Genomic DNA, 24685 nt, shown 5'->3' on the forward strand with positions numbered 1-24685 from the left:
CTTAGACCAGCCAGAAGAACCAAGAAGGGTAGAGGAAAATTCCTTCCTCCCCTACAGTACTTAGACAAATCTAGATGGCATAGTCTCCTATATACCTAGGCTATATGGTACTCATCTTATGGGACCACCACTGTACATGCGGTCTGTCATTGACCAAAACATTATGTGGTGCATGACTACATGTAATACTGATTCATTTTCTCAAGAAAGCATGAGCATCAAATAGCCTTCATCAGTAAGAGGGGCATGAAATTGATAGAAACGAGAGACCTCAATGGCAAAATACTTAGAAACTAGGACCAAGAGGGAAGAAATGAGAAGGAATTTGGCTAAGTCTCCAAACGATTAATATCATGCAGTCAGGAGAAGACTGCTCAGAACTCTAATGGCTCTCATGCCCATGCCTCTCATGATGGGGACATCCAAACCAGGCATGTGTCTTAGGGAAGTCTAGTTGACTGTAAGACTGGAGCAGGGGAGTTGTAAAGAAGGAGGATTTACAAACTATCTTCTCTGACTGTCTCCCCACTCAGTGAAAGAGTGGATGACCTTTAAATTCAAATGAGTAAATTTAATATTATTTCAGGAGATACTAACCAAAAATCCACCTTTTCTCATGTCCATTAATTTCAAAATTAAAGGCTTAAAAAATTAGCTGAGGTCATTGCATTGGCTATGATGCACTTTCATGCAAGTGTAATCAGTTAACTCTAAGAAATTCATGGCTAGCCAACGCCTTTATAAGCAGAGGTAGCCACCAAACTGCCTACGTTTCTGAATTATGCCAAAGAAACTTACCTTCTTTACTGTTTACCATTTATAGTTTCAGGCCCATAGGCAGCTCTGCTTTTGACTACTGTTTTATTGTTATTCCTTTTTAAAAATGCATGCTTTCTTATGAAGGAGCTTTGTACGCCGAGAATTTGTACCTCAATGCTCACTGTATTCTGTAAAATCATACTGTTTTAGATCACATGGTAGGGGGAGAGTCTTCTAATACCTAGTTTAAGAGATTCCCCATAAAGAATACTCATAGAATTGAAAAGGTTTGTGTGAACCAAACTATAAATATCTGAAAGTATTTCAACTTGTTGGGTTTATATTTAAAAGAATAAGATGAGTTTATTTTTTTCCTGGTCAGGCTTTTCAGACATATCAAATCCTACAACTAAGCTTGAACACATTTTGCCCAAATCTAAATATGGTGCGCCTATTATTTGGCTTTAGAAAATTTAAAGCTATCAAACTTCTAAATTTATGATTAGATGGTATTAAATGCCAAGCCGTAAAATATATTTCCCAAAAAGTATATATACCTAGAGCTTTAAAGGTAATTCATTAAATTTACATGTCTGTTTTAAAGGAAGGATTAGATAACCTGGGGAATATTTTTATGTAATCAACTCTAACTTTAGCCCTTTATAACTGTATTATAACTTTATTTAACTTAATAAAAGCCAAAATTGATGGTTCTTAACATGGTATGTGGAGATTAAAATTAAAGAATACAAAGCACCTAAAAAAAAAAAAGCATTCAGCTCAATACTGGTTCCTTCAATATTATTGCCAAACTTCTGTGAAAGAAGCCTTGTAATAAAGAAAGAGTAACAGCAACATAGAAGATGATTTTAAAAAAAAAGTTCATTTACCAATTTTAACAATCTAGAAAAAAGAAAGTCTGACTATAATACTTGATGACACAGACATCATGTTTAAGTAGAAAACACAAGGATAGAAAAAGTAATATCACTGAAAATATTGCACAACTTTAGGTGTTTCCTCCAAATTTGTTTTATGTAATTGGGTGGATATAAATTAGAACAAAAACTTAAGCAAGATACATGTAACAATTTAACAGAACCTGATAATCTAATTTCTTTCAATTTTTCTCAAATTCATCTTTAAGTCTTTCCATCATGGGGCTCATAAAAAAATTAACCAACATATGGATACTGCAGTCAAATGTCGAATCTTTAAGCAGTACTTATGACATACTTAAATTCGTCTATGATGCAATTATGAAGAACCTTCAGGAAACTTGTGTTCTGTATGTAGAAAAGTGTTAAGAGTCAAATATTCAACTCAATATAAAATAATAAGAAACATTTCTGATTTGTTAGGTTGAGATTGCGTCTCTTTTTTGCTAATGAATGATTTTTAGCTGTAATATCACTGAGCTGAACAAATAAGTCACCTTTCAGTACATAAGGAAAAATAAACACATGCTAAATGGATAAAACATTACAACTATATCTTTACTAGACCATCTCTACCTCTAACACTTAAGAAGCTTAGAGATTCAGAGTGTTCTTACATTAACTGCAAGAAAAAGAAAAAGGAGAAATTCCTTCTTTTTTGAGATCACAACTATGAAGTCATGTGGTTATACAAATTCTGCATGTGTGCAAGACATGAGATACATTTATCTTAATTCTCCCTGCTTAGACTTGCCAGTCAGCTAGCAGGACTTTCCTTTCCAAGAAACAGAGACTGAGATGTGTTTGATATAACTTCAATAACCTCAGCACTACAATAATAAGAGATGCAGTATCCTTTTGCTATGGTTCAAGACAACAGGGAAGGAGGTCACAGGAAAGAATAAATCAAAATTGTTACAACTGAGAAACTTTTCTCAGTTTCATCATGGTGCCACTTTCATTTTTACATAAGCATGGTGGCATAATTCAAGCTCAATAAATCAGAAATCTTAATACTTAAAATTTACCTTGACTTTTAATTATCACCATATTAACAACCAAAATAATTAGATAAAACATATAGGAAAGGGTAATATTAAACCCCACTTTATTAGAGTTGGTTCCTTGACACATTAACTCATCTTTTTATAGAAAAGGGATAGTGCATCTCAGTTTGCTTACAAGCTAGGAGATCACTTTGAATTCTGCATTTCCTAACTGCAAACAGATATAGCACTTATAACAGGTTATAAATAAACTGGTTTTCAAGCATAGAGCCAGCCCCAACGATAATACACTATTTAAAAAGACCTAAGGCAATGAATTCCATTTCCAATGGAAAAAAATAACTGTGCAAACAAGCTTAAAACTACTTTTTTTTTGTGCCAGTGTTATAAAATGTAGCTTTTAATAAAACCTTGACCCAAATGCCAGCAACTTCAGAAAAGAATTTGGGAGGGGGGAAGAACAAAGTTATTTCATTTAGGAAAAACAACCACTATCTTTTTCCTAATCTTCAACACACACAATTTAAACATATACAGCTGCTGTAACACTTTACACAATTCCTATGTACTGGAGCAGTAACAAGATCTAAATACAATTATATTTTTAAACACTGGGTCAAGGCTTTACATAAAAATACCATCCTACTTTTCCCCCTAAGTTTCTAAAATATCACGTACTTTTCCCCAACATCTGCAGCCATTCAGGAATTTCTAGGAAACTTTTGTGCATGATCTTAATTCCTAATCCCTGGCTCTTTGGGCTCAGTGACAAAAGATCAAAACCACCAAAAAATGATGGTTCACTTGAAGTCAGACGAGAGACCCTGGCTCAATTAGTCTCATAGGATGAAAGCAGTGCTGCATCAACTGGCTCCATGCAGGAGGGGCACGTGAAGGACCTCATCAACCAGTCATCTATACAGTCCAGGTGATAGATGTGCATGCACGGCAGAAATCGAATTGGGTCCCCATAAACAAAGTCCATCATACAGATCACACACCTGTTGGGGGTGAGGGAGAGAAATCAGAAAGCATTTTTAGAGAAGTGATCTACCTAGAACACTCTTTAAAATCCCATTACAAAGCCAATGTTAATCAGAACAGATGAAAATGGCTTGCCTGTCATCCTTCCACCAAAGCATGCAAATTGAATTTTTTTCCTAACAAGTGTTAATCCATCCACAATCTCTTATTTTAATCCCCTGGGAATTTGCAGAGTTTGAGAGAAATCAACAGAGCAAAGAGAAATGGACCACATGGGGACCAAGTCCATTGCTAGAACTGTGCTTGAAAAACACCTACATATTATAGAAGACACCTGAAGGAGAATGTGATGCTTTAGGTAGGAAACCATCAGTTAGATCAACTTTGTTTACTTAAACTGAGTTTTCAGTAAACCAGGAGTAAAACAGTTTTCATTTTAATAACTATATGTAAAAACAGAACCACTAATTTCAGCCTACTCACTGGGCTGCTGTAGGCTAAAGGTTTCTTCATTAACCCCAGTTTCAAGTTCACTGCACTTTTCTACAGGTTCAAGAAGCAACCCAATTCTGCAGTGTTTCAGAAGTCAGAATTCTAGATAGGTTATGATCTTAACTATGAGCACTAAATGGTGCTATGGCTCAAATAGCCAAAATCAACATAGCAAATCAGATTATGTCTGTGTTGGCAAAACCATTCTCAATCCAAAAAGGAGAATGTCTGTCCTCATTAGGGATTCTCAGACAATAAAGAGCTCAGAGGACAAAAACTCCCCAGAAGTAAAATTTTATATTCATCAGGCTTAAAATTATTCCAAGTTAAGAAATGGATATAAGGTTTTCCTCACATCACTAAAATCCCTTAGCAAACAATTTTAATGGCTGTATAACCTACCAAAGTATTCTTATACCACAATTACCTATACCTCTACTGTTGTTTTTCACTAAATAAAAAAAAACCATGATGAATATCTTTGTGCATAAAGCTCTAGGGGTTAGAGCGAGGTACACATTTTGGGCTAGATCTCTAGAATTAACTGTCTCCAAGGGTATAGACTTGAAGGTCCTTGACATATTGCTAAACTGCTTTCTCAGCTGACAAGGCCACCAGCACTGTTGGTACTAGTTTGCACTCACACGGGTGAATCATTTTTAACTGACGTCAACTGTTACCCAAATGGACACAGGCAACATAAAATGGTCAGAATACACCATCATTTCTTAGCTCTTTTTATATGAAAATTCTTTATATTAAGTATCTGACTTCCAAAATGCAGAAGAATATTTACCAAAAGCAAATCTATGAAGATAGACCTTTGAAGCACATATAAATTTATTAAAACTTACTCCCGGATCTTTTTTTCTGATCCATCTCTTCCAGGGTCATAAACTCCTTTAGGCAGATGCTGTATAAGGCCTATTCTTTGAGCTATCCTAATTTGTTCCTCTTCAGTCAGCTGAGTTGCTAGGCGAGTCTGGCTAGGTGTTGGATGATAGACCGGAACTGGAACTTGTTCCTAAATTTTAAAAAACAGAGAAAAGGATTATTTTTTAAAAATCTGTTTTCTAGGGTAATGTTTTCCTTTTATTTCTTCTTTTTTTTTGGCTGGGGTGGTGGGAGAGGGGGCTTGGAGAGAGGGAGGCTGGGCTAGTGTGCTGCAGTATGAGATTCTTTTTTACCCTGCCTTAACCTTAGCATATGTGACCTACTTTTAAAGGATATAAACACAAGCTTCACTGAAAAACTGGCATGGAATGTTATTTGAAGTATTTCTACATTAAAATCATATAACCCAGATATATTCAGTCCTGATACACAAATAGATAAATCAATATAATTAATTAATTAACCAAATTGACTGTATTCAATATTCTGTAGGCCGCAATGGAATTTTGTGGCCGCAGTATACCATTATTTACATTAGAACCGGCCATTACAGACTGTTCTTATTTGCAAACTTGTTGTTTTCTTTCCATATAGACAACAACTTTAAAATTAATTTATTATTTATTTGGAAAGATTGGAGATTGTTGCAATAAATTTTGTTAAAATTCCTTTTAGATCTTGGATACATATTTGGATATGATAACAGTGAGCCAAATGAGGCCACCCTTTCTCCCAAATGGAATACATAAGCTTTTGGGGATGTAAATTAAATAGCCAAATATTGGCCTGGTGGTGTAGTGGTTAAGTTCGCGCGCTCCGCTTCGGCGGCCCAGGGTTTGCAGGTTTGGATCCCAGGAGTAGACTGATACACCGCTCATCACGCCATGCTGTGGCAGGCGTCCCACATATAAAATAGAGGAAGATGGGCACAGATGTTAGCTCAGGGCCAATCTTCCTCAGCAAAAAGACAAGATTGGCAACAGATGTTGGCTCAAGGCTAATCTTCCTCACCAAAAAAAAAAGCCAAATATCTACTTATAACATTCATTTACTTGTATATATTACTATATAAAATATATTAATTTAGACATATGGCTTTCTTTCAACTCACATTTATGAAATAATTTTTTTCACACTCTTTGTACAATCTTTCAACAGATACTTATTGAGTATCTATTATGTGCCAGGTGATGAGTTGACAGTAACAAAATAAAGTTCCTAGAGTGATGGGAGATGCTCCTTTAGACAGGATGTTCAGGGAAAATCTCTCTGATAAGACATTTTAAGAGACCTCAATGAAGTATGAGGAAGACAGTGAGTTTTTGACCTAATGATTTCCTGTGGTTAGAACCATTTTTGAGCCACATAATTTGGTTTTCCAGAGAACATCTCTACTTGAATAAACTGAGACACAACACTTTGAATCCATGTATGAAGTTTTCATGGGAAATTTTACATCAAATCACAATTAGTTATCCATGTTATGTTAGAAAATGTTACTTCCATTCACCCTGTAGGATCACTCATGATCTCTACAATTTAAGCACTTGTTTACAATGACAGCCAACATTTGCAATTGTGAGATTATGCCTCCAGGAATAACTGCTAAATTTGTGTTAAGCTTTGGGAAAAAAAATTCTGTGAGATGACCTCCATAATCATACAGAACTAGCATCAATTCAGGCTGTTTTGAGCTAATGGCTTCTATGGTTCAAAATAAAATAAGTGAGGGAGCACTCATAATGAGACACTCTATAAGGACTCAAGTATAAATATCCTTTTCAAAGAGTAATTTTAGAGGAAAGTCTCATACATATAAATTAGGCTCAAATACTGAAATATTTAATTCAAGGAGAAAGAAACTACCACAATGTCTCCTAGAAAGATGCCATTGTGTGCCTTTAAATTAGCCTTATTCTTATAAACCCCTTATCTGACAGTAGTTATTGAGTTTCTTGTCAAAGGCAGTTCAATCTAAGACTTTAAATATTCCTTTTCTCTGAGATTCAGAACAAGTGTATAATTAAAGATCTCAAAACCCAGTAAATCCTTTATCAAATAATTAAGAGTATATTCTCTGGTACTAGTAAAATGCCAGTAGTTCAAAGTTTCATGTTTTATGAATTTCCACATAAAATCATTAATGGTTACTTTAAGTGCTTTCATACTTCTATCTCAACATTTAGGAAACAATAACCAAGCATCTGAATGCTTACCAGAACTATATTCTTCATCCAAATATTTATTTACTGCATGTTACATGCAAAGAGCCAGCCCTGGCGGTCTAGTGTTTAAGATTCAGCACTCTCACTGCTGTGGTCTGGGTTTGTTTCCTGGTCAGGGAACCACACCACTTGTCTGTCAGTTGTCATACTGTGGCTGCTGCGTGTTGCTGTGATGCTGAAAGCTATGCCACCAGTATTTCAAATACCAGCAGGGTCACACATGGTGGACAGGCTTCAGCAGAGCTTCCAGACTAAGCCAGACTACGAAGAAGGACCTGGTCCCACACACTTCCAAAAATATTGGCCATGAAAACCCTATGAATAGCAGCAGAGCATTGTCTGATATAGCACCAGAAGGTGAGAGGATGGAGCAAAAAGACCAGGCAGGGTTCCGTTCTGCTGTACACAGGGGCGCTAGGAGTGGGAATCGACTTGACAACACCAACAACAAACAAGTGAAGAAGACATCATATTATTAATATTAAGTATGGCTCTTGGATCCAGATAACTTCAATCTTAAGATACCTCTCTGCGGGCCGGCCCCGTGGCTCAGCGGTTAAGTGCGCGCGCTCTGCTATTGGCGGCCTGGTTTCACATCCCAGGCGCGCACTGATGCACTGCTTCTCCAGCCATGCTGAGGCGGCATCCCACATACAGCAACTAGAAGGATGTGCAACTATGACATACAACTGTCTACTGGGGCTTTAGGTAACAAAAAAAAGGAGGAAGGACTGGCAATAGATGTTAGCTCAGAGCCCGTCTTCCTCAGCAAAAAGAGGAGGATTAGCATGGATGTTAGCTCAGGGCTGATCTTCCTCACAAAAAAAAAAGATACTTCTCTGCCACTTAACAGAGTGACCATGTTTAAGCTATTTAACATATCTGGATTAGATCCTACTTCATAGGGTTACTATAAGGCTTAACTGAGGAAGCTGGTGAACCTTGGAATGGCAGGAACTCAATAAATGGTAGCTATTATAACTATTACTGCTTTCAAAGAGCTTTATCTGTTACTGCAGCCGAATTAGCTGTTTCCTATAAGTTCCATGCTTTTCCATCTTACTGCCTCTGCTCTTGCTATTCCCTCTACCTTTCCCTGCAGGTCTATTGGTCCAAATTCTACCCTGTCCAGCAAGTTGCTGACATGAATAAAGCCTTACCCAATCCTCCTCCCTGCCATCCAATATTGACAGACTCTGCCTCTAGCCTCAGCTTAATTATACAAGTGTTATCTACCTACAAGAGAATTAGGAACATTACACAGAATACAGTGAAACTTCAGTTATCAAGTGCAGTCATCAAGTGACAATTCTTGATGTCAATTCTTCTAATTTTCACACAGGAAGGTAGTACCAAACTGACTGCATTTCTCTAGTACAGGTTGAAAGCTTTGTTTCAGCCCTGTATATCTACAGCACTATGACTATAGGCAATTTTTTGTTTTATAAATAAGTTATTTTTTAAATAAGTATTTCCTTTTAAATGAGCTTTGTACCTATATAAAAATTTTCAGTTTGTAGCTCCAACTCAGAAAATCTTTTATATGCAACATGTACATTAAAGCCCTATTTTATGCACTAGAAAAAATAACTGTTGACCAGGCTTTATAGTGCCTATAAAAGGTGCATGACCCTTTAGTTATTAATGATCATAAATATGGCTGTTGCATTGCTGGTTTAGGTATTCACCTCTTCAAGGTTTTACACCTAGTAGGCAAATTTTCAATGCAGAAAAGTTTCATAGCTCAGACACACATATAAAAGCTTGTTAAATAAATGTTAGCTACTATTATTGCAGCTCTACTATATGACTATAGCAATCCCAAGTTTACTTTAAGAAGTGGATTGGATTTATAATTTTATATGTTAATTCTACCTCAATAAAGCTGAAATTGAAATAAATAAAATTTAATCAAAAAAAGAGGAAGAAGAAAAGGATAAGCAAAACATTTAAAAAAAGAATCTTAGTACTCCTCTAAGACCATCGCTCCCATTTTATAGGTCCAAGCTTGCCTACAGTCATATATTACTAACAATGTTAGAATTAGAATTCTGGTTTCCCTTTTAAGCCAGTAATTTCCAGTACACCATGCTTGGTTGCTCGATAGCAAGGAGATTCTGTAAGTTAAATGATCTGGATTTTGTCCATTTACATTACTTTGAAGAACAGTACATTGAAATGATATTTTAAGAAAGCCATCAAAATAAGGCATTTCTAATAAATGGTTGTATAAAAGGTTTTTCATCTGTGATAAAGGTTTTATAATTTCAATAACTTCTAGAATTTAAGAATTTCAAAGAACATCAAATCCATCTTTTAATTGTCTCTGTAAAATAGATTCTATTACTGATAGAAAAATAAACTCCCAAGTCTAATCATACCTTCTCTGTCTGACCTTTGATTGGAACTCCTGTGAGCTACTTTAGGTAATTCTTACTGTAAGGTCAAATTCTGCTGATACCTATGCTCAGCAAGTTGTTTTAAAACATTAAAGGACAGTTTCTCCTTGTGCTAACTTTAGGATTTCCATCACCCAGTGTCACTTTCTCAAACTACCTGGTCTAAAAAGGTAACACAGCCTACTAATCCAATGAGTTTCTTAAGCAACGAAACTTTTGTTCAAAGGAATCTTCTTTATAATCACAATATTTAGCACTAAGCTACTTGGGTGGAATGCAGCTGGGATGGAATGTGACCTAGGAGGGATGAGGATTACCATCGCCAACCCCTATCTGGAGTACCTCTGCAGAATCCTAGGAATCAGTGGAACACAGTTTTAAAAACATTGCTATTTAAGCAAATGGGATTTTCAGTCTGAAAAATTAAATTACAAGATTTGAGTCTCTGCTACTTACCATGGTGACCTAAGCCAAGTCTCTTAATATCTTTGAATAAAGGAGATAATAGCACCACTTTAGAGGGTGATGATAGAATCATATAAGATAACATCAAAGAGTTTAGTAAAATGCCAACATTTGTAAATTATTCTAACCCTTTGTTTTCTCCCCATCATCAAGCGACTCTGGTTTGCAGACTTTAAGCTAACTGTTATTGTCCCTGGCTTTCTGGCTTATCCCTCAATAGAAGAAACTCTTTGGCCTCTGTTATGACCCCTGCCAGCTCTGAGTTTTTCAACCCTTGGATTACCATTTCTAGTCTAGACTACCTTCCTGATTCTTAGTCCCAGTCCAGCTGACCAGTCTTAATGAGCTGCGATTCACACTAAGATATGATGGATATGAACTCACACTGGAACAACTGGTATAAGACTATGGTAATAAGGGACTCCAAAATCCTTGACAGCAGAAAAGGAAAGCTCTACCTAATGAAGAACATATTAATAGATATAAAATAAAAACTCTAGGGGCTGGTCTGGTGGCATAGTGGTTAGGTTTGTGCACTCTGCTTCGGCAGCCTGGGGTTCGCAGGTTCAGATCCCGGGCGTGGACCTACACACTGCTTATCAAGCCATGCTGTGCCGGCGTCCCATATAAAGTAGAAGATGGGCTTGGATGTTAGCCCAGGGCCAATCTTCCTCAGCAAAACAGAAGAGGATTGGCAATGGATGTTAGCTCAGGGCTAATCTTACTCCCAAAAATAATAAAATAAAAACTCTACCTTTTCATTATTCACATTATGGATATATTTTCTTCTTTGGTATTTTTTGTTAAACCCAAAGAACCCTCTAAGTACTGTCTAGATATTTAAAATGATTCAACATTCTAATTTCAGTCTACGTGCAACTTTTCAGAAAGCCATAGAGGGAAGGAAATGACTAAGAACTCCTGATATTTTATTTTATTTAATTTTTTTTGTGAGGAAGAGCAGCCCTGAGCTAACATCCATGCTAATCCTCCTCTTTTTGCTGAGGAAGACCGGCTCTGAGCTAATATCTATTGCCAATGCTCCTCCTTTTTTTCCTCCCCCAAAGCCCCAGTAGATAGTTGTATGTCATAGTTGTACATCCTTCTAGTTGCTGTATGTGGGACGTGGCCTCAGCATGGCCGGAGAAGCAGTGCGTCAGTGCGCGCCCGGGACCCGAACCCAGACCGCCAGTAGCGGAGCACGCGCACTTAACCGCTAAGCCACGGGGCCGGCCCACTCCTGATATTTTAAAGATGGATGTGGCCTCACGCTTCTTACCACACACACCTAATTTTAATTCCTATCATACTTGTTAAAAATGGACTGAGGTATGGTATGAGTTATTAATTGTTTAGTAACTAGAGATCCACTGGTATTTTCTAGGTGGCAAAATGGAATCTTGTTTCTAATGTCTTAGGCTAAAGGGCATTGAAAGGAAGATTAGACAGAGATATAAAAACAGCAATTTTTAAAAGATTTGGATTCTGGGACAGTTCCTACCACTCTCTAACTGATGGCTCACTGTGCCTAAAATCTTTGTGTAAACAGTAGGAATTATGCTGAACACCTGCTTTCCTCTGTGAGTCTGGAATTTTGGTATGTGCTGGGCAATGGATGCCTACTGAGTACCATGGGCTTCCCTGGTAGACAACCCTTCACACATGTTGGCACAATTCCATGCTGGAGAAATTAAGCCCATTCTGTATGACTCCACTGGGAGAGGACTCTTAGAAGCTTGTGCCTACTTTCTGTGAACCTATGCACCTTTTCCCTTTGCTGATTTTGTGTACTTTTGCTGTAATAAATCATAGCTGTTATTACAATTATATGCTAAGTCCTGTGAGTCTTCCTATGGAATTGATGAACATTCTAGATAAGGTTCAGAGTGATGGATAGTGCCTGCACTGACTCCTTTGTTTTCAAATAGTTTATTTGGCAATGTTCATTAGAAATGCTCCTTTGAGAAAAAAGGTGTGTTTTGACAATGGTGGTTACAGAGTACTTGTGTTTTATTCCTTTTATCAAAGTAAGTTTAAAAAGACACCTGAAGGAACTATTATTTTGAATATTTATTTAGCATAGAGAAAACATTTTTGAGATAGAGATGTTGTTATGAGCTGAACTGTGTCCCCCAAAATTCATATGTTCAAGTCCTAATCTCTAGTACCTCTGAACGTGACTGTATTTGGAGCACAAATGTAACTGGCTTCGTCCTGGCCTCTTCTCCTGCCCTATACTCTTCACCTAATAACTATATCCATGTTGACAGCTAAAATTACCACCTAGATATAGATGATTCCCAAATTTATATTCCAGTCTAGATCTCCCTTTTAAACTCCAGGCTCTACTTGACAGTTCCAATTCGATGTTCCAAAAGTACCTCAAATGCAACATGTCCAAAAATGAACTCCTCTCTAAAATCTGGTCCTCTTTTAGGTTTCCATGTCTCAGTGAATGACATGATCATCTTCCTAGTTCTGTAAGACAGACATTCTTGGCTCCTTCCTCTCCCTTACCCTCCTCATATTCAATATCACCAAGTTCCAGTGAATTTATTTTCTATTGAAATACTGACCGAATCTGTTCATTTCTTTCCATGTCTACTCCCAATATTCCAGTCTAAGCTCCCATTTCTTCCCTGGTATGCAATATTAGCTAGCAAAATCGCAATTCGTTCTCTACCCAGAAGAAGTTAGAGCAATCCTTTCAAAACAAATCCAACCCTATACCCTCCTCTCACACACCTAAAAAATCCTTCAATAGCTACCCACTGCTCTTAGGATGGAGGCTCAAGTCCTTCACAAGACCCCCAAAGCCCTACATAGTCTGATAACCTACCTATGTACCTACCTCTCCTCCCTCATCTAACAACTCACTCACTGCTGTCTAGCCCCACGGGCCTTCTTTCAGATCCTTTAAAGAACCTGTTTTCTCCTACATGAAGTCTTGGCACCTACTGTACTCTCTGCATGAGAATACTCTCCCCCATCACCACTGCTTATATACCTCCTTTTCTTCCTTCAGAGCTCAGTTCAACTTCTACTTTCTCAAAAACCTTCCCTACTAACCATTCTCTATTACAGGCTCTTATACACCAAGTAAGTTTCCTTCACAGCATCTGTCATAGTTGTAATTTTACATTTAGTTATAATTTGAATGTTTGTCCTCCCTACCAGACTGTAAGATCCATGATAGGAATTATGTCTGTTTTTGCTTCTCACTGAATGGATAGATGAATAAATGGTCCACTAAAAATGTTACCTACTAATAGTTAAAAATAGTCACCCATTAACTTACTCCAGTGTTTCCTTTCATTTCAGTGTTTCTTTAAATTTCCTGGAACCCCTAGCCAATTGTTAAATACTTAATAAAGCTAGTGTACATGCCACAACATCGGGATTATAAAGTTGTTTTTGTTTTGCTATGTATATTCTTTAAGAATGATTGATAATAAGGACACCTACCTCCACTGTTCCCCCCCAAATGTGAACACTAAATATGATTTTGAAGACCTGTGGAAAATAATGCTTACAAATTAATCATTCCCAACATACAAGGGCGCTTAATACAGAAAGGAATACTATGAATCAGTTTATGAAAATCTAAATCACTCAAGTATTAAATTGATAATTAATATAAATGCTGGCACCTTCAAGGGTGGTTCAATTGGCTGCCCTCACCTCTATTCTATGAATATAATTCATGAGGTATTTTGTGCTTGGGCTAAAAAGGTGTGTGATTATCTTCACGATTATTTGATTAATGTACTCCCACACCATTAGGCTATAAGCATGATAAGGGCAGGGACTGTGTCTGTTTTGCTTACCAATGTATACTATTTACTCTGCACAGTATCTGGCATGTAGTAGGAACTCCATAAACATTACTGGATAACTGAATGATTTAAATCAAAGTATGTTCTTGGAATCCATGTCAGATATTCATATCAAGATTTTGTAACCATGTTATGAAAAAATTGCTAATGATTTGGATTAAGCCACAATAAAACCAAAAATGAAAACTCAATACAAATTACAACCAACATTCCTTCTCCAAGGGACAATACCTGGTTTATCACCTCTTTCAAATTTCTACCTACCCATCCCACAAGAACTTCAATATGTCCAAAACCAAGCTAAATATCTCTTTCTACTTCTACAACCTTTCTCAAACTCAGAATTTCTATGCCCACTATCTAGGTTAATGATAAAGAAGTACAGAAGAAAGAACAACGACATTTCATGGAATTTCAGCTCTCGGACTTATCAGATATTTGACCATAGCTAAGTTACTTAATACCTCTAAGCCTAAGGTTTCTCATCAGAAATTAATAGAATACCTGTCTTAAAAGAGCGTTGTAAGGAACAACTAAGAAAATGTAAGTAAAGTACCTACACCAAGATAGGGGCTTGATATCTGGGCCTTCCTATAATGACATCACTAGTCATCCAAGGTAGACATCTCATTCTTCCTGATTCCTCTGACTTCCCCCCTTCCCTTTATCCCCATCACCTACTTAAATGTCTTATAAATGTTATCTAACTACCATTTCCTCAGTGTTGATAGGAGACACACATGTACTTGCCCTGTGAGTTTAAATTTTGAGAAAGGGGGAATTCACAATAAGAGAAGCAAATATATTTCAAACAAATTTAAACAATTCTTTTCTCCTTAATGCTTTCTTTAATTTTCCACATAAGTCTTCTCGCAAAACAATAACAACAATAAAACAAAAGAATCCAAGGAAAAGCATTTATTTGCCTTAAAGAAAAGGAATAATGTAAAATTAAAATGTGTGTTAGGAAAAGAAATGCAGCATCATGGAAGAGGGTAGAATAGAAAAGGAACAAAGGATTAGGAAATATGCTGAGGCAGAGCAAAGGGAAAAGACAGGGTCAGTCACACAAAAAAGTAAGGTCTGACCTTCTGATGAGAAAAACCTCTGACGTATTCCAGTTGTTTGTTAATATATAATGAAGCATTTATAAAATGAGGAATGTTGCGAAAAATACAATAGGCCTCAATCTCAGGGAGTTTACAAGTCAAGAAAGACAGAAACAGATCAAAGAGTGAACATGTCTATCTGAAAGGCACTGCATTAAAAGTTGGACCCAATTTAGGGAATATGATACAATTTCAGAAACTAAAACAATGCAGTGGGGAAGTGCCTAAATAATGTGCTGAGGCTGGAAATAGTACAAGTCTGGTTTGCGGTGAAGGAAAAATAAAGTCACTGCTAAAGAATGCAGCTTGTCACCAAAAGCTGTATCCTTTCCTCCAGTAGGAAATAAGAGTCAGCTCTTCTGATTTTCTCCTTACAGCCTTACAAGCTGCTGCTGGCACCACCCCCTCCCAAGCTGCAGTCTCCTACTGGGAATGTTTTCTCTGAATTTTGCCAGACTGAAACTTAAGGCCATAAAATGGAGGATTTGGAATAGATGGTTTCAATGCAAATTCTAACTCTGATGTTCAATGAATCTTGACCAAAAAAAACCCAACCCAAATAAACAAAAAACCCCAAAGATTAGTATTAATGCAGTTCCTGAACCATAAAGGATAACAATTACACATAGAAAGGGAAAAAAAGTCAACATCCCATCTATGATACTGACAAATGATATGATGTTATATTTAATGAAAAAGTGATATAAACCAGAGTGATCTGATGGAAAAAGAGCACTGCTTCCAGGGAGGTGGTTTGGCATTTGTCCGCTTTTTTTAAAAGAAATGAAAAAGTTGGCTTCTTTCATTCATTGCATAAAATATTCACCGAGCACTTACTATACAAGGTTATACATTGTTGTTGTTTCTCAGTGCCATCGAATTGAATCTGACTCTTAGAGACCTGTGCACAGCAGAGTAGAACCCTGCCTGGTCTTTTTGCACCATCCTCTCACCCTCCGGCGCTGTATCAGACAGTGCTCCACTGCTATTCATAGGGTTTTCGTGGCCAATTTTTCAGAAGCGGGTGGCCAGGTCCTTCTTCCTTGTCTGTCTTAGTCTGGAAGATCCGCTGAAACTTGTCCATCATGGGTGACCCTGCTGGTATTTGAAATACTGGTGGCATAGCTTTCAGCATCCCAGCAACACGCAGCCGCCACAGTATGACAACGGATAGACAAGTGGTTTGGTTCTCTGACCGGGAAATGACCCAGGCCACTGCAGTGAGAGCACTGAATCTTAACCCCTAGACCACCAGCGCTGGCTACAGGGTTATATACATTATCCTAACTGGGGGAGGGCTGGTAGGCATTATCACCACAGGCACTCAGCATTAGCAAATCATTAGATAAGCTTATTCATCCACCTAAAGCTCAAGACAAATGAAATCAAGGTCACATTTTGAGCCTAAGCATCAATTTCTTGAACACCTAACCACATTTCAGAGACTCTTTTAGGCAAACGGGATATAGTGGTGACCAAGACAGATAAGGTAAGGTCTCTATCCTTATGAAGCTTAAATCCCTTATAGTAGCGGCACACAGAGGGAATAAACAAGAAAAGATAACTACCTCACTCACAGATCCTACTATCCCCAAACTGCCCAGGACCTGGCAACTTCTGCGACAGGCATGCATTCCAGTGGACCCATAGGCTAGCCAACATTTGATGACTTGCACCTCCTGACTGGTGAAGAGAGGTTGAACCAATCAGATTCTTTCTTTAGAATTAGAATTGGAAAACTGAATCAAGTGACCTGAAAGGTCATCAAGCAGCAAATAAGAGGCATATGTAAATTGAGGTTATGAGAAAACTGATGGTATGTAAGACAGATTAGAAATGCTGAGTGAAGCAGTCATTAGGAGAGCTCACAAATGAAAAACGCTGAAGCCCTGGGTAAGAGAAATGGGAGAGTGGCTGCCTTGGTTCATTGACAGCTTTCTGATTCTAATCCATGTGTATTATTAAAATAAAGCATCTTTCCTCTGAATTAATTTTGTCTAAAACAAGAGTCTCCTAAGCACCACCACCATTTTCTTTCCTAAATTAGACTACTCTTTCCTTCTCACCAAGCAAACTGGTTTCCAGAGGGGAAATGACAACCACTTACCGACAAAGAATTGCTTACCAGTGAGGCAGATCTCCAGGTTAGTTGTAGGCTAAGAGATATTCCTCTTAATACATGAGTTGTTGTTGGAACCATTTCTTTGCTATAGCCAAAATATACTAGAATTTTTCTCATTTAAGCATCCTATCTTTGAATTTTACCAGCTCAAAGAATAAGAACACACATTTCAAAAATTTTGCCTTTCATCCTTAAATGGAAGATGCAAATACAAGTCGTATTTGAAAGCTAGGATTAATAAGCCCAAGAATTCTTTGCAAAACCAAGAGTCAGAATACACATAGCCTTTAAGGAGTTAAAAGATGAGAGTTTTTTAAAAAGGTATTAATTCTAAAAAGAATATGTCTGTAGCAGCCAAGGGTTGGCTTTGGAGCTCAGGAAGTCTGGTATTGCATTTACTGCACTAAGTTCTCTAACAGACACGCTCCTCCTTTTTTTCTAAAGTTATTTTTTGAAGGACCAGGGCTAACATCACCAATAAAAATTAATCTCCTCCAAAGACTGCTGAACTTTAGTTGTCAGAATTTTGCAAAACTAACTCTTTAGGAAGTATATTGGCTTCTAAAAGTTTTTAAGGCTAAGTGGAAAACCACCCCATTATAATTCACACAATATAACTAACCCATTTAAAGTACACAATTCAATGGTTGTTAGTATGTTCACAGAGTTATGCAACCATCATTACAATTTTAGAACATTTTCATCATCTCCGCCCCACTCCCCTAAAAAACCCATACCCATTAGCAGTCATTCCCCCATTTCTCCCTAAATTCCCCAGCCCCAGGCAACCACTAATCTGCTTTCTGTCTCTATAGATTTGCCTATTCTGGACGTTTCATATAAATGGAATCATACTAATGTGGTCTTTGGAGGCCTAAAACAGCAGGTTTTCAAAGTTCACCATGTTGTAGTATGTATCAGAACCTCATTCCTTTTTATTGCTGAATAATACTGCATTGTATGTATATACCACATTTTGTTTAGCCATCCATCAGCTGATGGATATTTCAGTTGTTTCCAGTTTGGGGCTATCATGAATATCCTGCTATGAGCATTTGTGTACAAGATTGTGTGGACGTACGTTTTCATTTCTCTAGGATATACACCTAGGAGCAGAATTGCTGGGTCATATGATAGCTCTATGTTCAGTCTTTTGAGGAACTGCCAAAATGTTTTCCAAAGCACTTGCACGATTTTGCACTCCCACCAGCAGTGTATGAGGGTTCCTTCCAATCTCTCCACATCATTGCCAAATCTTATTTTCTGTCTTTTTTATTACAGTCACCCTAGTGGTTTTGATTTGCATTTCCCTGATAGCAAATGATGTAAAGCATCTTTTCATGTGCTAACTGGCCATTTGTATGTCTTCTTTGGAGAACTGACTATTCAGATTCTTTACCCTTTTTAAAATTGGGTTTTGTTTATTGAGTTCTAAGAGTTCTTTATATATCCCAGACATCAGTCCCTCATCAGATAAATGATTTGCAAATATTTTCTTGTATTCTATAGGTTGTCTTTTTATTTTCCTATTGGTGTCCTTTGAAGCACAAGTTTTTTATTTTGATGATATCTGTCTTATTTATTTTTTCATCACTTGTGCTTTTGGTATCATATCTAGGAAGGCTTTACCTAATCCAAGGTCATGAAGACTTACTCCTATATTTTCTAAGAGTTTTATAGTTTTAGCTCTTATATTTAGGTAGATGAACCATTAACTTCCATTCTTTGTATGTGGTCCAACTTCATTCTTTGTATGTGGACATGCAGGTGTCCCAGCACCATTTGTTGAAAATTGTTTTGAAAACGCCTACATTTTATTGTGGTATTTTTCCTAGAAGCTTAGTGAAATATTTTAGGATGGAGGTGAAAAGAATAAGGATCTTATAATACTGCTTATCTGAAGCAACCAGGGTCTCCTGAGGAGGCCTAAAATTAGTCTGACCAAGGACATTTGCTACATCCTCTAGTCAGATCAGCTGTGGCAGCTTCTACATAGGTGGTTCCTATTTTCTAATGCACTAGTCATTCAATATCATATTCCTAATGCTTGCCTTCTAATTGTTTGTGTTGTTTCATGTAACATACCCTAACATAGGAAACAAGAAAAATTACAGTTGTCTTATGATGATCCTCTTTAAGACACAGATACCGACAATGCCCTGGATCTCAACGTTGAGCTATACTAAATGAGTAGTGAGATGCTGGTATCTGTCTACTAGACTACTCAGATTATGCCAAACATCAGCACTTACAAGTCTGGAAGTGAAAAATCAGGTTTAGTCTTTAGATTCTTCCTCGAGCTCAATTCCAGGTCAGGACATCAGGAAACTGTTTTAACTAGTAAGAGAAATGGAGACTAGCAGAATATGGAATTTAGAGTGCTTAAGTCCTTTTGGCAATGCACCTCAAAAAAAAAAAAAAAAAGCATCCTAACTTGACCTTGGTAGTACAAATGTAAATAAAACAAAAGTTAAGATTACTGGAGAGTTATTAATCTTAGAATCCAAATGTAAAGTTGTTCTGAGCAAGGCTATCTACTCACCAGCCAGCTATTTGTAACTTATTTTCAACCGAAACTGTCAGCACACTACTTTTTCATAAAATGCTCCCTGGCACAATTTCTAGATAATGAAACACATCTCATCATCTCCTCTACCACCACCAGGAATCAAGAAAACTTACCTTGGAATATCAAGAAATAACCTAAATGTACAGGAGAATAATACAGACTTAACGGATTATTTAACGGCTTTTAAAGATTTTATTTATTTATTTTCCCCCCAAAGCCCCAGTAGATTGTTGTATGTCATAGCTGCACATCCTTCTAGTTGCTGTACATGGGACGCAGCCTCAGCATGGCCGGAGAAGCGGTGCGTCGGTGTGCGCCTGGGATCCGAACCCGGGCCGCCAGCAGCAGAGCGCACGTACTTAACCGCTAAGCCACGGGGCCAGCCCTTAACAGCTTTTAAAAATTAGAGCTCTAAAAATTGTGGCAACATGAGAAAATGCTTATAAAATGACATTAAGTAAAAATTAAAAGGATGCAAAAATATTAGAGAGTACTATTACACATGCATTTAAAAATATTTTACATTGGAAAAAACTGTATGGAAATATACACTGAAATGTTAACTGTGGTTGCAACAGAGTATTGAAAATATGAGTTATAATTTTCATTTCTAAGTAACTGCATTTAACTTGCAATTTACTATAAAAAAGGAAAGAAAACCTTATAAAGTTGGTGTCACTAAGTAGCTAATTTTAAAAGTTATTGTTAGAAAATCCAATTTATAAGCTGAACAGAAAAATGAAAGCAAAATAGAGACAAGTCACAATGCCTATTTAATTCTGCTAAAAACATGACTTTCACAGCTGAGTCTAACTCTACTTTTTTAAAATAGAGGTGAAATTCATATCACATAAAATTAACCAATTTAAAGAGAACAATTCAGTGGCCTTTAGTATATTCACAATGCTGTGCAACCACTACTCTAACTACTTCCAAAACCCTTTCATCACTCCAAAATGAAACTCTGTCTCCCCTAGGTAGTTACGACCCATTCCCCCTTTTCCTCAGCCTCTGGCTACCACCTGTTTCTATGGACTTACCTATTCTGGATATTTCATATAAATGGAATCATAGACTACATGACCGTTTGTGTCTGGCTTCTTTCACTTAGCATAATTATTTGAGGTTCATCCGTGTTGTAGCATACATTAACTTCATTTTTAAGATATAGTGAATCAGTCAAAAAATACATATATATATGTTTTTAGTCTAATTTTCTTTTGAGAGTCCCTTGTATACAGGGTCCTACTATTACCTAAGCAATATTTAGTTTCAACAATGCAACTTGGAATGCAACGATATACAAATCAGTGGAAATTAACTTTTTTATACTTAAAAGTATAAAAGTAAAGAAAAAGGATAGATTGTTAACAAATTTCAAAATATCTTTTTAAAGCGCACAAACCATTCTCAGTTTAGAATTACGTAATGAAATCCAATGACAGAACATGCTATGTACCATAAGTCAAGAAAATTGTCTGGGGGCTGGCCCAGTGGCGCAAGCAGTTAAGTGCGCATGTTCTGCTGCGGCGGCCTGGGGTTTGCCGGTTCAGATCCTAGGCGCGCACCGACGCACCGCTTGTCAAGGCATGCTGTGGCGGTGTCCCATGTAAAGTGGAGGAAGATGGGCATGGATGTTAGCCCAGGGCCAGTCTTCCTCAGCAAAAAGAGGAGGATTGGCAGATGTTAGCTCAGGGCCGATCTTCCTCACAAAAGAAAAGAAAAGAAAAGAAAATTGTCTGGTGTTACAAAATAGCTATGTGACCTGTCACATCCATTCAGTCAAATTTCCAGGAGTAGAGGAAATCAAATATTCTTACAGATTTGGCTTTTATATTAAATGGCAGCTATTGAGGAATCACTGAAGAAGTATAACATAGAAGTTGTATTTTAACAGGTTACCTGGCAGTGTAGACAAGATACATTGAAGAAGGCAATGAAAGCAGGTAGGAACAGAAGTTTGAGATAACAGACCAGAGGTTGTTAATCTGAAGTCCAGGGCTTAAGCGAGTACAGTCACGCATCCCTTAACAATGGGGAAATGTTTAGAGAAATGCGTCGTTAGTTGATTTCTTTGCTGTGCGATCATAGAGTGTACTTACACAAACCTAGATGGCATAGCCTATGACACACCTAGTCTATACGGCACTAATCTTATGGGACCACTGTCTGTATATGCGGTTCGTCCTTGACTGAAACGTCGTTACGTGGCACGTGACTGTACACAAATTCCTTGAAATTGCATGCAAAATTCTGTGCATCTTTCTAGGAAGAGGATTTATGGTTTATAGTTTTCAGCTTCTCAAGAGTTATTAAACAAAGAAAGGGTTAAGAAACACTTATGTGAACTTAGATGGTTGCCAGAGAAACAGAAAAACCATTTGAAGGAATATAAGGAAAAAATCCAAACAAGGGGATAAGGGAAGTCTTGATTTTTGATACTTGAACACCAGTCCCACAAGAAGCCCTCTCAGACAACTCTAACCGAAAGTTAGCTCTCGCACCTCAAGCCTCCTGTAGCACCTGTTGTGCCCATGACTTGGTACTGTTTCATGTTTGTATGTATCTTATACTTGGCCCGTGATACCTAACAGTGTGAGTGACATCACAGACCCACTAAAATTGTTGAAAAAATTATAACCATTTGAAGGCGCCTTAAGTAATTCTGCAAACAAATTTATAATTTAGGCTTAACCAATTTTTCTATTTTAGGTTACAATTACAAGTTCTATAACTGATAAACACTGGTAGAAAACTGAAATTCTTTGGAAATTAGGCAATTCTGTGGAAATATCTTCTTAGAGAGTTTCTGAACCCAAAACACATTCTTTGCCCTAAAAAGGGCTCCTTGCCCTCCAGATGGGATAGATCCATTTACCCTTGAATGAAGGGTCCCAGTTTAAGGCTACCAAAAGTAGGCCTAATTCTTCGTTATTAAAAGGTGACTACTGAAAGTGACTCTTGACTGACAAAACACACAGTTTCAGGAATTCTCCTGGCTGTTATCTCCAACTTTGGTCCAGTGACTCTTCACCTCCATCTAGTTTACTGACCCAGCTAGATTTCCCTAGGTAAGGTATAATTCCTGTTCATTTGACCAAGTAAGTCTCCACATATCAGCTCTTTAACCTAAATATTCAATTTCCATTTGCTGGCCCCAAAATGGACCATTCTAGCTCTCTGCACCTAGATCATTTGGGCCCCTTAACTTCTAGAATGAACCAACAGCCCTGCCCACATGTGTACATATCTCCATTTAGTCTTTCCATCTTGTTAAAATAGAGGCACTATCAAAAGAATGGTAACAACCTAAATGTCCATCAAATAGGGAACTGGATAAATAAATAATAGTACATACAATGAATACTATGCAGCCCTAGAGAAGAATGAAACTTTTTATGTACTGATAGGGAAATAGCTTGAAGATACACTAAGTGGAAAAAAAAAACCAAGGTCTAGAATTGTGTGTATAGTGGGCTATTTTTTGTATAAAGGGGTGGGGGAGGACTATTTGTATTTGCACATGTGTATAAAATCTCTAGAAGGATCCACAAAAACATTAACATTAGTTGCCTATGGGATGTGGAACTGAGTGGCTGGAGAACACAAGTAAGATGTTTCAACTGTACTCTTGTAGAATTTGACCACATGAATGTATTACCTAATACTTAATTATTAAAAAATAATTTTAAAGATTTTATTTTCTTTTATGTAGGCCAAGCCTACTACCTCTGTTTGGATTCCATCTGTTTCCACCTTGTCAGAATCCTTACACTATAGATTTTTGCTGCTCTCCCTATTCAACCTCTTCTTTTCGCTGGATCCTTCTCATCAGCTTATAAACATAATCAAGTCTTTTTCACTAAAACAAACTAATCCACCTTCAATTCCTCATCCCCTTATTGCCCTATTCCTATACCACTTCACAGCCAATCTTCTCCCAAAACAATTGGTTGTTGATGTTTCTATCCTAATCTCCTGGATATTCTTTCCATATAATCCATTACTAAATTCTGCTGTTTTTGTCTCAATTATCAACAGAATTCATAACTCTTCATCTCTATTGCCAACACCCTACCCAACAATATCCGCTAATGCAGTGGCTTCCTAACTAGTTTTCCCATAACCACTATCCCCTTCCAATTTGTTCTCAGAGACTTTTTAAATGCAAATCCAATTTATATAGTCACCCCCCCACCATCCCACTTAAAATCCTTTAGTGGCTAGCTTTCCACTGATCTAGGATAAAGTCCAAAATCCTTAATAAAGATAATAAATGTAAAGGACCTGGCACAAGCATCTTAATGACTATTCCCAGGATAAACACATAACCACTTCTCTAAAATGCTCTTTTACAGAGAGGCAAGTTTGGATTCCTAAGAGATCTTGTTTGAGATACCGGACATGCAAAATATTTTAAATGTATTTCACAATCTTATCTTTTTGGCTCTATATCTTGGAGTGTTTTCTAAACTGCAGGTCATGACCTATTGTGGATTCTGAAATTGGTTTTAGAGGGTCACAACTAGGACTTTTTAGAAAATGAAATAGAACATACAGAATATATAGTAAGGGTCAACACTGTTATATGAAAATTGTTTCCATTTTTATAAACTGAAGTACGGTGTAAAATTTTTTAGTATGAATTGCCAAAAAATGTTTGAAAGCCCACAGTCTTAGCATTTTTTTTGAGATTATGATGTTGCCGTTTTCCTCGTGATACAAAAGTTTTTCATCTGTGACTAAGAAATTATACTTCAAGTTCATTTTCTCAATGGATTTCAGAATTTCAGCCATTTTAAAATGGCCCCATTTCATGCTACCTAATCTTAAATGAGGTCTGATAACTTACCTAATAGTGTTGCAATGGCAAAATTTAACTGAAT

General features: G+C 37.1%; 1 protein-coding gene across 1 annotated transcript in view; it reads right to left on the reverse strand.

Moving 5' to 3' along the window:
- Nucleotides 1-1539: 1539 nt before the first annotated feature.
- The window catches only part of RNF11 (ring finger protein 11), a 38345-nt gene continuing 15199 nt past the window's right edge, over nt 1540-24685 (reverse strand). The window contains exons 2-3 of the mRNA XM_004438538.3: nt 5035-5204; nt 1540-3705 (exon numbers count right to left, since the gene is read on the reverse strand). Coding sequence (XP_004438595.1) covers nt 3534-3705; nt 5035-5204 — 342 coding nt within the window. The 3' untranslated portion in view covers nt 1540-3533. The remainder of the gene's footprint in view (nt 3706-5034; nt 5205-24685) is intronic.

Source organism: Ceratotherium simum, chromosome 22, assembly GCF_057802395.1.
Source record: "Ceratotherium simum simum isolate JZ-2026a chromosome 22, ASM5780239v1, whole genome shotgun sequence".
Lineage (NCBI taxonomy): Eukaryota > Metazoa > Chordata > Mammalia > Perissodactyla > Rhinocerotidae > Ceratotherium > Ceratotherium simum.